This window comes from Pygocentrus nattereri, chromosome 10 (assembly GCF_015220715.1).
Source record: "Pygocentrus nattereri isolate fPygNat1 chromosome 10, fPygNat1.pri, whole genome shotgun sequence".
NCBI lineage: Eukaryota > Metazoa > Chordata > Actinopteri > Characiformes > Serrasalmidae > Pygocentrus > Pygocentrus nattereri.
Genome location: NC_051220.1, coordinates 6,468,968 through 6,483,234, shown reverse-complemented (window position 1 = coordinate 6,483,234; position 14,267 = coordinate 6,468,968). Strand labels below are relative to the sequence as shown.

At 38.7% G+C, this 14,267-nt stretch overlaps 2 protein-coding genes across 4 annotated transcripts in view; one reads left to right on the top strand and one right to left on the bottom strand.

Moving 5' to 3' along the window:
• LOC108433325 (glutamate-rich protein 1) overlaps positions 1-13,681 on the bottom strand; it is a 33,469-nt gene extending 19,788 nt beyond the window's left edge. For both annotated transcript variants that reach the window (XR_001858285.2, XM_017707805.2), the window contains exons 1-3: positions 13,325-13,681; positions 12,811-12,942; positions 10,435-10,560 (exon numbers count right to left, since the gene is read on the bottom strand). Coding sequence is in view for 1 of the 2 variants with exons in the window: in XM_017707805.2 (XP_017563294.1) it covers positions 10,435-10,560; positions 12,811-12,942; positions 13,325-13,343 (277 nt within the window). In the remaining variant the exon portion in view is untranslated. The remainder of the gene's footprint in view (positions 1-10,434; positions 10,561-12,810; positions 12,943-13,324) is intronic.
• Positions 13,682-13,779: 98 nt separating this feature from the next.
• Positions 13,780-14,267, top strand: part of dlgap2a (discs, large (Drosophila) homolog-associated protein 2a) — a 431,171-nt gene continuing 430,683 nt past the window's right edge. Inside the window, exon 1 of one of the 2 annotated variants that reach the window (XM_037541836.1) lies at positions 13,780-13,883. In XM_037541836.1, coding sequence (XP_037397733.1) covers positions 13,866-13,883 — 18 coding nt within the window. In that variant the 5' untranslated portion in view covers positions 13,780-13,865. The remainder of the gene's footprint in view (positions 13,884-14,267) is intronic. The other variant, XM_017707804.2, reaches the window with a different exon arrangement.

The following is a 14,267-nucleotide window of genomic DNA, read 5'->3' as shown; positions in this document are numbered from 1 at the left end:
TGATTTTGGCGCGACCTATTTTTAAAACACTCAATGCACAGTTGTGTAATAGAGACAACAATAATGAAAACAAGCTTTTATTACTTTTGAAAGTAAGCAAAGAAGTTTATTCATTGACAAATAAAACAACAATGAGCTCATACCAGGGTTATTATATTATTTTATTATAGAATATAGGTCTGAATTTTTCATTATTTAAAAATGAAATCATTTTTATCTTGGTTTTCAGTTTCAGTTTCAGTTAGTCTTAGAAGTGCATTGAAGGGCCAGTATCTACATTTTTGTTGTATTTTATTTCACTTTTTATGGCCAAATAAATTTTACATGACCATTTCCAAACTCTCTTTATCCTTTAGAATGAAACGGGCTGTTACTGGACCTGCATGACAGTTATGTGTACACAAACTCTGTTTTGATTGGCTGTCCTGTATTGTGCCTTGTTCATAAAGCAGCCCAGACTGAAACACTCTTTATAACTTCATTGCAAACATGTGAATACAGTAAGTGGACTATATAACTGCACTGGACTATGCACAATATTTATACAATTTTACTTCCTTATTGTAGTACTGCACATTATATTTTAAGGTTGTTTTAGTATATTTTATTATATATCTTCTTGCATTTATGCCTCTGTATAATAACATATGGCAATACTGTTGCTCCGGTTTTGCTATTTACTGTACTTTGCGCTGCTGTAATAGATGTCTTCCCATCTGGAAATAATAATGTGATTTATCTATCTGTCTATCTAGAACTGCATTTTGTGATATCACAAAAACAATTCATTCAAAGCAGGTTTCTTTATGTGGAATATATGAGTTGAAGAGTGAATGGGACATTTTGAAAGTTTCAAAATACTTACAAATCACTTCAAACACTTTTGGTTTTGATTTTTAGCTTTGAAAAGAAGGAGGTTTAATTTAGCCTTCAATTCGTTTAGTTTTTAATTATATTTTTTATATATTATAGTGAATATTTTGTGATAGATACATTGTCAACTATGTTGCTCAAAGGAATTCTGACTATCAGGTTTAACACAGAAGCAGTCCATAATACTGTTAAGTTTTCACTTGAACGTAGTTTTATTTTTAAAAACTGTATTTTTACTAATTTTATGGGTACTTTTTTAATGCTAGCTTCATTTTAACAACTGTGTTTGTGTATAATCCTGGCTCATACTGTATTGAACATTATAATAAACGTTTACAATCAAATGAACTTTGCAAAATGGATGCAGTTAAATCATCACCTTTAAACTGATTTTTACTGATCTCGTCACATTAAAGACTTCATGGAATTCAAGAAATGATCGCAGTGGTGATGATAGGAATCAGACATCTGAAGAGTTTGATGCCTCTAAAAGCTCCCTGACAGAAAGTTGTGTTTTATGAAAGTTTTGGAGAAGATTTTGGACTAAAACATACTTTTAAATACTTTTATAAGTATTTTATAAGTACTTTTTATACTTTTAAAACTTTTATAGTGGGGAGATGCATTCAGGGCATTTTAAGACAACATAGTCCGCAAAGAAAAAAGTGTTCAAACACACACACACACACACACACACACACACACACACACACACACACACACACTATCTAAGCCACTTATTCTTCTGGGTCGTGGGGCATGCTGGAGCCTATGCCAGCAGTGACTGACCCTGGACAGGCTGCTACTCCATCACAGCATTTTAAAACATAACAAATAAAATACACAAAACACTTTTAGGCCCACTGGTTGATTTGAATAGCAAATGAAATAGTTATATTTGCGTCAAAGAGATCACGACCCCTGGTTCCTATCATCACAACTACAAAGAAATCTGAAAATGCACGTTTCTTTACAGTGAACCATTTCTCATCAAACCACTCAGTGACTTGCTGAGATGCTTCACATCTCAACGACTGAATTATGCAAAAACTGTAGAAACGTCGGTGCATTTTCGCAAAAATACAAAAGAATATATATATTCCTAAAGCTCTTTGAAACATCCTACAGGTTACTGTACAATAGAACTGCATTGCCAGCGAGGCAAAGCCATGGTGCACCCTCTAGTGGTAGGACAAAATACTAGTCACAGCTCCTCACAGCAATGCTCAATGATGGGAAAGCAATACAGCAGTTCCGAAATGAATAGTGGGAACATTTATTCTCAGGCAGTGGATCTGAGCAGTATTTTAGTGATACTATCATCTGCTGAAATATGTAAATGAGATGAAGAACACTAATTAGGAGACTAATTCTTGAAGAAAGTGGGCCATCCGGTAGAGAACAGCGTCTCCCGGAAAAACTAAAAAAAAAAAAAAGAAAAGAAGAGATGTCCTCAACAGCCCTCCTCATTCCAAAGAGAGATTAAAAGAGAACAAGTGCTACTGTCTCGACGCTGGAGCCTTTTCACTGGAACAGGAACGTCATCTGCTTCTTCAAACATTGTGTCCTGCTATTAATCTCGTATGCGAATGAAAACAAAGCATAAAAGGGACGAACCACTGCAAATCTAACAACGAGCTCTGTGGCAGCGTGTCTCTTGCCTGCCGTTTTCTGATTTCACAGGAAACACCAGAGCCGAGTGGTGTCTAGCGAACCTGCTGAGAGCCAATCAAAGGTGACATGGCTCTGGCACTGGGCCCTAAAGTCTGTTAAAAGGTTAAGAAAAAAATAAAATCAAATGGTACTTGTCTGCACTTTTGTCCATTCTTTTGATTTAGAAACCACAAAAGCAAGTCATATTGAGATTACTTAAAGAGCAGTTCCACTCTTTGAAAAAAATTCTACATAATTCAGTCACTGAGAAAAAAACAGTCATCAAAAACGGTTTAATATGAAATGATCCACTGTAAAGAAATTTACTGACCCAGATTTCATAACAGTGCTGGTGATAGGAACCAGGGGTTGTGATGTCTGCAATGCAAATGTAACCTCTTCTTGTATTGTCCCAAACGACCAGTGAAGCCACACGTGTCTTTTGAGTTTTTTGTGCAATGCTGCTATAATGCTAAAATAGTGGTGAGTCTGAAAACACCCGTTTCATTGAGTGCTAATTTGCCTACACGTACCTCTCTTCCATGAATGGCTTTTAAAAACAGGCCAGACGTTTATCTCAAAACTATTCATAACCATTGAATTTAATAGCTTTCTGTGATGGAGCTTTTAGAGAGGTTAAACTCTTCAGGCGTCTGTTTCAGATCACCACCACTGTGAACAATTCTGACTCTGTAAGTTTCTCTATAACGGGGCATTTCACATCACACCATTCTGCTTTTTTTTCAGCACTATGGGTCTGAAAGGATGAGTAGCTGTCAAGATGCCTCACTGAGAAAATAAAATAGCCAAAATAGAACAACAAGAAGCAAAGAAGTCGCTGGTGATCTCAGAAAAATGGACTGACCACAACATCAGGGGTCAGTCCAGATCTCAACATCACTGAATGTGTTTAAGATTATTTGGATTGTGAGAAGCAGAAAATGCAACCAACTACTAAGACTGAACTTGGTGGTGTGGAAAACCAACCCGAAAGGTCTGGTCTCTGACTTTTGCACAGTACTGTGCCTGTACATACCATTAATGCACACTCCCATTTACAATGAAACTGTACATACTCTTCACTGGACATCTGCTTTATATACACTATATTTCCAAAAGTATTCGCTCGTCTGCCTTCATACGCATATGAACTTGAGTGACGTTCCATTCTTACTTCATAGGGTTTAATATGATGTCGGCCCACCCTTTGTAGCTGTAACAGCTCCAACTCTACTGGGAAGGCTTTCCACAAGATTTATGGGAATTTTTGACCGTTCTTCCAGAAGCACATTTGTGAGGTCAGACACTGATGTTGGACGAGAAGGCCTGGCTCTCAGTTTCCGCTCTAATTCATCCCAAAAGGTGTTCTGTCGGGTTGAGGTCAGGACTCTGTGCAGGCCAGTCAAGTTCTTCCACACCAAACTTGTTCATTCATGTCTTTATTGACCTTGCTTTGTGCACTGGTGCACAGTCATGTTGGAGCAGGAAGGGGCCGTCCCCAAACTGTTCCCACAAAGTTGGGAGCATGAAATTGTCTAAAATCTCTTGGTGCTGAAGCATTAAGAGTTCCTTTCACTGGAACTAAGGGGCCAAGCCCAACTCCTGAAAAACAACCCCACACCATAATCCCCCCTTCACCAAACTTTACACTTGGCACAGTGCAGTCAGACAAGTACCGTTCTTCTGCCAACCGCCAAACCCAGACTCATCCATCGGATTCCCAGACGGAGAAGTGTAATTCATCACCCCGGAGAACACGTCTCCACTGTTCTAGAGTCCAGTGGCGGCGCTTTACACCACTGCATTCCACGCTTGGCATTGCCCTTGGTGACGTAAGGCTTGGATGCAGCTGCTCAGCCATGGAAACCCATTCCATGAAGCTCTCTACGTTGTTCTTGAGCTAATTTGATGGTCACATGAAGTTTGGAGGTCTGTGGTGATTGACTCTGCAGAAAATTGGTGACCTCTGCGCACTATGCACCTCACCATCCGCTGACCCTGCTCACTGAGCTCATGAGAGTGACCCATTCATTCATAAATGTTTGTAGCAGCAGTCTGCAGCCCTAGGTGCTTGGTTTTATCAACCTGTGGAAGTGATTGGAACACCTGAAATCAATGATTTGGTTGGGTGAATGAATACGTTTGGAAATATAGTGTATATGTAGTGATATTGTGTACTGAATATATGGCAATTATGTTGACAACAACCCAAAAAATACTTCTTCTAGTGGGCATATAAAGATTCAGTCTGTGATGCTCCACCATACTGTTACAATGCCATCTTGTTACAACGTAAAGTCATAATCAGGACAAATGAAGGACTGAATACTCACTAAAGCACTGAGCAGTAAGACGGGGGTGATGAGGCGCAAGCAATAAATAAAGAATGAAGGAGAAAGAAGCTTTTAGGAAAATGATGAAGAATGAAAAATGAAAGAAAAGAATATCCGGTTTGATAAAATTAGATCTTGCCTATGAGGGAAACAGCATTTTTAATGCCCTGACTGTGCACTTCCCCAGTTACTCGTGAGGCATGTAGTAATGTGATCACTTGCCACACAGCTGAGGAGCATTATAATGTAAAATTCATGTTCGTTTTATTTAGATATTTCCCGACTTAATTAAACATGGGATCAGAAGGTAGCGGTAGTAACTGCAGTAGACGTGAGGCTCAAGCTGTGCACAGTACATGCAGTGTTTCACCACCACTCACTAACAATGAAGGAAAGGATCAGGACTAATATGACTAAATGAGCAATTTGATCCATCTCTACCAACTAAAGATCTTCTGTCTGGAAAGATCGAGTGTAGCCTGCCTCCATCTGAACCCTGTATGAGTCCAGGATGAAGGAGCCAAGGTTGTCAGACTGCTTCTATAGTTTCTAAACAAAAAAAGTTCACAACCTGCCAAAATGCATGAAAAAAAAATCTCTAAAACAGCCAAAAGATCATTCTAACAATAATACAGCATTTAACTAACATGACTAACTTGCATTATTAATAAGCTTCTGAGTATGTTAACTACTGATTTTGAAAATTCACAGATAACTATTTATGTTGTGGCTAAATGACGCTGTCCAGCCTTTAAATAAATGTGTTTATCACTGCTACAAAGGACCAAAAGCATTTTACATCATTTCAAGTATGTCTGTCAAAAATCTATGAAATACCTTGACCAAAAAAACAAAAACTATGAATAATTCCAATAAACTAAATAAATGATTTGGTTTGTGCATACATCTTCTTTCCATAACTTGCAGAGCTCACATAAACTCATCAAAGTTTGAACATCTGTCCAATGCTGATATATTTTTTTAAATAATTTACTGATATGGACAAGATTCTGATATCCCTTCTTTACGTCTGTACCATAATATGCAATTTGATCAACAAGTGCTGTAAATACTGTATACTTTTAGCTGTATAGTTTTTTAGCTGTTCAGTTTTTGTGATAGTGAGATGAAGCGTAATGAAGTGTTGAAGCTTTCCTGCCAAATGTGCTGAAGAATGGCTATTTTCTCAAGGCATCGAGTATCTGCTAGAGGCGCCTAGTGGTCAAAACATATCGCCACGTTCCAAGCCATGGAGCTTGGTCATGTAAACTAGTATGACATGCTGTATGCGCCTGTATGTCACTGTGGTCAGAAAAAACCTCCTATCTCCAAAGCAAAAATTTTACAGGAGAAGAAAAAAATAATGTAAGTCAATGGAACCAGACTTTTTTGCGCCGTTTCTTTTGGTCCATCAATTGTGAAATTTCCACACAATGTAAAGGACAACAGGCATTTTCAAATCATGCCAAAAACTGAAAAAGGACAAAAATGAAGATACAAGGTTTTCTTCCGACAGCAGCGATATATAGGCTTGTACAGCATATAAAACTATTTTATACGTCCAAGCTGCATGTGTAAAAACGTGGACCACAAATAGCCAATAAGAAATAAAAAGCTGATGTAAGAAATATCAAATAAAACATTTCTGAACGTGCATCATGTTTATCGCCTAGACAGGAACTTTTAAATAATGTAAAAAGGTCAAAGCCTAATGTTGATAGAGGAAAAGACGCAGTTTTCTACTTTGCTTTCTGTTTGCTGACAACACAATCGATAAGAGCTTCAGCTGAACCTTGTCGACACATGCTTCGCAGCTCCAGCAGCCAGCAGCCAGCATAACAACACTATTTAATTTACATTTTGTGGATATCTACACTACACTGTTCAAAAGTTTGGAATCAATGCTTTCAATAACACAAAACCTATTTTGTTTCATATCACCGTTTACAATGATTCTAACATACGAGTCCTGGTTCCACAGCTTTCAGATAATTTGTGGGAAAGCGAGAAGCCGCAATGGTGAATGCAGCAGTAGGTGATTCTAAAATTACTGAGAAAGCTGTATAAGATGAGATCATCCAGAATGCAGCAGCACAGGTCGTCTTCAATCTTCCTAAGTTTCCTGTAGCGGCACACATCAGATTTAAACAAGCTAGCATCCATGCTGGAGAACTACTCCCACCCCATGCATGAGACTCTGGCAGCACTGGCAGTTCCTTCAGTGACCGACTCCTTCACCCCAAGTGTGTGAAGGAGTGCTATCGCAGGTCCTTCCTTCCTGCTGCTGTGAGACCTACTGTTCAACCGGCACTGCTCCCAGCAGACCACACGCACACACACACACACACACACACACACACACAATATATACACACACAATATACACACATTCAGAATGCAAACATTTTTCATTGTGCAATATGTTCCTAAGTGCAATATAGATTTTATGCAACTCTTATTTTATTATTATCCTTTTTTTTTTTGTAAATAGTCTAGAGATTTAGCTTTCATTTTTCATGTTTATGATGTTTCCCGGAGTGCCTTACTCCTGTTACTCTGCTGCTGCTGTAATACTGTGAATTTCCCCGCTGTGGGACTAATAAAGGATTATCTCATCTTATCTTATCTTATATTATCTTAAAACCCTGATGCCTATAAAGCCAAAAACAAGCCAACCCCTCCCACTAATGGCAACGGTCAGAACTCAAACTGTACCTCGAGCTCTTCGAGTTTCGAGTACAGCTCGGCTTGATCCGCCATCCTTCAAGACACGTAGAAGACAAGCATCAAGACTGTTCTCTGTACTGGCACCCAAGTGGTGAAACAAACTCCCCCTGGCTGTCCGTACAGCAGAGTCTCTCACGGTCTTCAAACGCAGACTGAAGACACATCTCTTTACACAGCACTTCAATGAGCATTGAGATTACTGTAATGTATTGTACTGCACTTATGTATTGTATTGAAATGAATTATATTGCACTGCTCTGTTTAACTCTGCTCCTTTTCTCTCGGCATCAACGGTGACTTTTTGTTTCTAGCAGTATCTGAGCTCAGACCCGGCTTTCTCTCTAACCTATTGGTAACAAACAAAGACACTTTCTCTTGATAGACAAAACACTTTTCGTAAGCCACTCTAGATAAGAGCCTCTGCTAAATGCTGTAAACGTATGTAAAATGTAAGATGAGATTGAGATATGAAGAGTGCTTCATATTAGAAAAGACACTAAAGAGATTTCACTACATAATTTAAACTCCAAATACTTAAAATATTGACTAACACCCAGTGTCTAGCGTATACTACTATAATGAACACAAAACAAGTTATTATCCTATATAAAATGACAAAAATGATTAATATAGAATGTACTTATGTACCAATACGGGAATTGTAGGCCAATGCCGACCTATTATTTTATTTTTTTACATATCTGCCGATGCTGATATATAAATATATATAAAATGCATTGATTTAGACGAAATCTATTTGGATAAGAATTACATTTATGAAATATTGGTTTGAAATATTTGCCAAATCTGAACATCTGTCTCATGCCAATCATCTGTCAAAGCAATTATCTGCGGATTCCGATATGATTCTGATACCATTTGCATCCCTGATAAAAACTGATTCCAGACCAGTTAACAGTAGTGTGAACTGTTTTTCTATTTCAGTCATTTCCAACTTGACATATATGGTTAAAAATACCTTATACATTTCCTTCATTTACATATTGAATATTTTATAATCAACTGTATTTTCCATGTATGTTCACATCAATTCCACTAAGACAAGCACACTTGGCCAACAAAATGATTGTCATTCTAAAAGTGAAGCAGAGGAGGGAGGTGTATGCACACTACAGCTTACAAGTAATAAGATGGTACCGGTGCCTGTATGAACTGCATTAATGTGAGAGACTGAGTGATCAGCCTAGATTGCTACAAGCTTGAGCTGCTAATTGCAAGTGTTTGTTTACAGCAGTGCAGCCTAATCACCTGCTCCGCTGAACAAGAATATTTGTTTATTTGCCAAAGCAAAAAGTCACACTACCTGTTACAATGAATTAGACTACATATCCCAGTCAATCATTTAGGCTTCTGAAGGGGAATTCCACCAATTTTTAAATTTTCTGCATATTTGGTCACTGAGATGTACATAAAACCATTCAGATTAGGTTTTATGTAAAATTGCTTAAATTTACTGACTCAGATTTCAGTGGTGGTGATAGGAACCAGGGGTCACAATGTCCACAATCAAAATATAACCATATAATTTAAGTTTTTAAAAAAAAATATTTTATATGTAATGTTGATGATGCCAAACTAGTGATAAATAAGTAAAACATTTTATTTGGTTTTAATTGGCCTTAATTTGGTTCTATTATGCCTTACCATGCCTTGTATTTACCCCCTTAGTGTAATAGCTAGTTTTATGCTAAATTCATAGAAAGTATTGTAAAACAGCTTCTCGGACATCAGGAAATCTATTTGTTAGTATTTCTTGTAACGTTCTGTGATGTAACTTTCAGAAGTATGTCCCGTTCCTATCCCCACCAGCATAAACAATATTGACTCTGTAAGTTTCTCTAGAATGAAGCACTTCACACCAAATCTGAATGACCTTGTTTACATTTTAACAAATGAATTACATAGAGAGTTTAAAAATGGCTGGAATTCCCATTTTATTAATGCTTAAGTACTTATTAACTTATTAGTTATTCAATTTTAATTAATTACACCCACACTAGTGAATTTCAGAGCATTGTGCAAAAGTCAGAGAATCTGACCACTCTGAATGACTTTGTTTTCATCTTAACTATTTAAGTATGCAGGAATTTTGGAAAATTGGTGGAATTCCCCTTTAACACTGTATACTCTAAGGGACTCGGGACATTTCAATTCTACACTTAAAACTACATAGTATTTACAACATAATTATATGTTGTTATATAATACATGTAGTATAAACTACATAGTATTTACAACATAATTATATGCTGTAATAGCAATAACTGAATAATAAACCTGTAGTTTAAGGGGTTAATACATGTCTCATCTCTAATCACACAAATTAGGATACAGAAAACACTAATCTTATATCAGCGCGCCTACTCTCCGAAGTCCAATACATGCAGTACAAGCTGCGAGGTGTAAATTACGTCTGCAAATCCTGCCAAAAAACAAACACTGATTAAGTACAACCTCTTCACAGCTCCAGCTCTGATAGGAATAACATTTTATCGACTCCAGTAGATCATAACAATCAATAGGTCTCTACTAATAGATTGTCTGGGTCTGCACTGCAGTGGCTTCTAGTCTCAGGCGCTCAAATCAGCCTCTCTCCGTAAACGCTTTAGCACTTAAGGACACAATCTGGGAGATGGCTTCTCTGGTGCAGCACTCAGGCGAACTGAGGGAATGAGAGAGGGAATGAAGCAAAAGAGCGATGGAGAGTTTCCAAGCGGTGGCCCAGATCTGAATGGGGGGGGGTGTGTTGCGGTAATAAATTACATGCGGTGCGTGCCTGTTCCTGGTTCTCTCCCAGCCTCTAAACGCAAGATTAGAGCCCTCTTACCAGCCGTCCCGTCGGCAGCACTGATGGGTTCTGGGTTTTCACCTCCACTGGTAAGCCTGTAGTCTTCTGGAGGAGGGAGAACAGTGTACACTTTCTTGCCTACTAAATCACTCACTCCAATGCTACCTGAGGAACAAACAGTGGAAAAACATATTGTCATATATAAAATCTTGAATGCTCCTAGTCAAATGACATGGTTTATTGTTTTTCTAAGTGAAAATTCCTTCTAGAGGGAACTTAAATGTGCCATTTTTCTGCAAAATTAAGTGCACGGTTTCTATTTATTTGCTGAGCTGAACATATTCGAAAAAAAATAACACGTAAAATAACAACCTAACCAATTTGGTTTCAGCTAAATGTATAAAGCGATTCTAATACTGGATTATTTATGCTTCTGCACCAAATCAACCCTTTAGATATGGCACACGTACCCCACAACCACATACCCTATGGCGTACGGTACAGCACGCCTGAAGCGCACCTCCCCAGAAATCTAACTACATGATTGGTCTGCTTGGTAGCATCGCATTTTCTCCTACACATTTCTGGCTTCTACTCTTCGCCGCTCAGTTGAGAGTTGGAAACTTGGTTCAAGTTGAGGAGAGATTAATCGACTACGTGGTGCTCTGCAATCACAAGTACGGACCATAAAAATCTCTATAACAGGGAAAGGAGAGTCAACTGAACCTGTTCTGTAGTGTTTTATGCTGAAGCCTGCTAGGCTAATGCAAGTGTATCGAATCTCCCACCGCAGCACAGGCTCAGTTCCAGCTAACTGATGCTTAAAAATGTCGCTGAAGTGACAGAAGGATTAAAAATAGACTTGGTGTAATTGCAAAGTGACGCAGACTTATCAACACACAAGTAGAAACACAACAGTGTAAGCCACTTGCAAAGGCTAAGGCATAGACTCTGTGTTGATTTGATGCAGAAGCATAAATTGTCCTTAACCCTGTGAAATTTCTTAGCTTTCAAATAATTAGTAGGAGAGCAGTTGATTCTAAAATGACTGGGAAAACTGCATAAGATTGATTTTTCAGCAGATTTTAGTGGAATTATATTTATATGCTAATAAACTACAAAATGTGCTAAAATGTTTTTTTGCCTTTTCTTTATGTTATATTCAGCAAATAAACAGTAAATGCACATTAAAATGTGTTGCCTTAAAATGACTGTATTACTACAGGGAATAAACCTGCATTTACTTGGGGTTGAAAAATGAATCAACCTGAAAGGGTCAATTCAACTGCATCAATTCTGGCTTGTTAGAAATGCTTCAAATCAATTTTCAACATATTAACAAAATAACTAAATTGAGATTCCAATTGAAGATTCCAGACCAAAAGTGAAATGATGGACTGGTTTTACTGAAATATAACAGAAATTAACACTCTATATTTTGTTTTGTCCAGCCATATTTGTGACTTTTCACAAATAATTTTGAATCTTACCATATTTATTGAGTTGAATTGTGGTGAAAAACTGACATTTCTCAAAGAATCATAACTGAATTATTGTGAAGACAGAGATGTACACCTCTGGCTTTTATTTAAAGGTGAACGTCAATGATTTTTAACGTTTTCTACATAGATTCATCATTTAGAGTAGCTTAATACGAAATGGTTAATTATGGAGAAACCTGCTGAAATTTCTTTACAGTGGTGGTGATGAGAACCAGAAAACTGGAAAGCTGAAAAATCACTGGCACCCCGCACAAGTAGCTATGTGTCTACAACGCAAATATGACCTTTTTTTTGCTAACCAAGGCCACCAATTAACCTACACGTGTCTTCTTAGGGTTTTTATTTCTAATGTTGGTATATTAGAGGTAAATGTGAAAAATACGTTTCCTTCTGGGACCATATTGCCTTATTCCTGTAATAACTTTCTGTGAGGCAGCATGAGGCATTGGGCCTCATTCACCAACCACGCTTAAGGAGAAATTTCTTCCTTAAACCCACTTTTCACACAGTTTTCACAAAGATTCTGACATTCTCCAATGTTTTCTTATTCGGGATTTGTTCTTGGGTAAGAACAGAATCTACACGCACTGAAGAGCACAAAGGTGTCACCAATTCTGTGGCTTAAGAACACAACATGAATCTGATGTAGACTTTTTCTTAGGAGCTTCCTGAAGAACAGATTTAAGAAAAAACTGTTGTAGAAAACGTAGAACGAGGCCCATTGAACTCTATGGACACCTGGTTCCTATCATCGCCGCTGTGAACAATTCTGACTCTCTCTAGGATGGACCATGTCACATCAAACCACTCTGAATTCATTTGTTCACATCTTAATGACTTCATTTTGTAGAAATCTTGAGAGATGGAATGAAGTGCAATGGAATTCCTCTTTAAACATACTATGTAGGCTTACCAGTCTCTTTATTTGGCTTCTCTTTAACTCTTCTAGGAGCTGAAGCTGGTTCAGGGCTGTGGGCAGTAGAGTCCAGCACTTCTGCCTTTGGGGCAGCAGGGTAGAGTCTCTGAAGCACTTTCGCTTGGAAAACTGACAGAGAGGAGATGCGAGAGATGCTGAATGTGCAATAAAACAAACCCACAACTGTCTCACAAATATTTAACAAGACAAGAAGTAGATGACGTAACCAGCACTATAAGAGAACTACGTGAGAGTGAACAGTAAAAAAAACTCATTAAAACGTTTAGGACGAGTGGACTGGGGTATTCATGTGTACAACGAGCTAATGAGACTTCTGAAGAAAGGCTAAGCTGGCTCACTATTCGTCAGCTTTTTGGTCGACTTTTTCCCGTTCCACCTTAAATGGTGCAGCACTTACGTTCTAGCGCCTCGGACTCAGGTGCCAGAATGTAGCTGCTGGAGCATTTAAGGTGGAACGGGAAAAGTCGAATAAGAAGGAATTATTCCTTACCGTCTTTTCTAAGCGACATACTGCCACCTGGATTTACTCTGTCCTTCTTCTTTGACTTAATTCATGGAACAAACTTTGCTGGAATTGCCATTTTATTTAGCTCACTAGCTAGCTGGCCAGCTAACTAAGCTAACTAAATAGCAAGATGTTTGCTGCTAGCCTGCAAGCTAATAACTCTGACGACGAAAAGGGACAAATACGGTTATAAAGACCCCTGAAATGCCACACTCACTGACAAGCCATATATACAAATGGTTAAAATGTGCAAATAAATTTAGTGTCAGTACAGAAAAAAAGCCTAAAACGCTTTAAACGCTCGCTAAATAGCTAAAAGTGACCTTACTAAGATGGCGGAGGCTTCGGTCCGCCCGCGCCCCACTGCGCATGCGTGGAGCAGAGCCGCGGTACAGCTGTCAGCGAGACGGTGCTTGAGCATCAGTACGGGCACGCGCGCGCGCACACGCGCTCATAGAGACAGTGGAAACTTCACAGGGATCTTCAGCATGTAGACCAGGAGCCCTCTGGACAGGAATGACCTATCATGTCAGCACTGAAGAAGGTTGGTGTGGCTGAATTGCGCTCAGAGGAAAGTGAAGAAGGGCTGCGCTTTGCTCGGCAGCAGAACCGCCCTCCTCACTGACTGGGAGCTGCTGACAACTCTGTGAAACTCTTCTGGTTCATGTTGCGGTTTAACGTTAGCTCCAGCGTGTTGTGGTTCAGGAGAAAGGATGGTAGCTGTGGTATGCTCTCGGCTTTTCTGTGGGTTTCTTCTGCGAGGGGGGGGTACAGAAAGGTGGGAGGGAATGAATGGAAAAGGTAGAAAAGATCCAGCATGCGTTCAGGAGGAGTTAGCACAAAGTTTGAATGAACTTCGGTGTGAATTTTTGCTGCTGTACATTGTCAGCATTTATACCTTATTAGATGAACTGTTCTAGACTCTGTT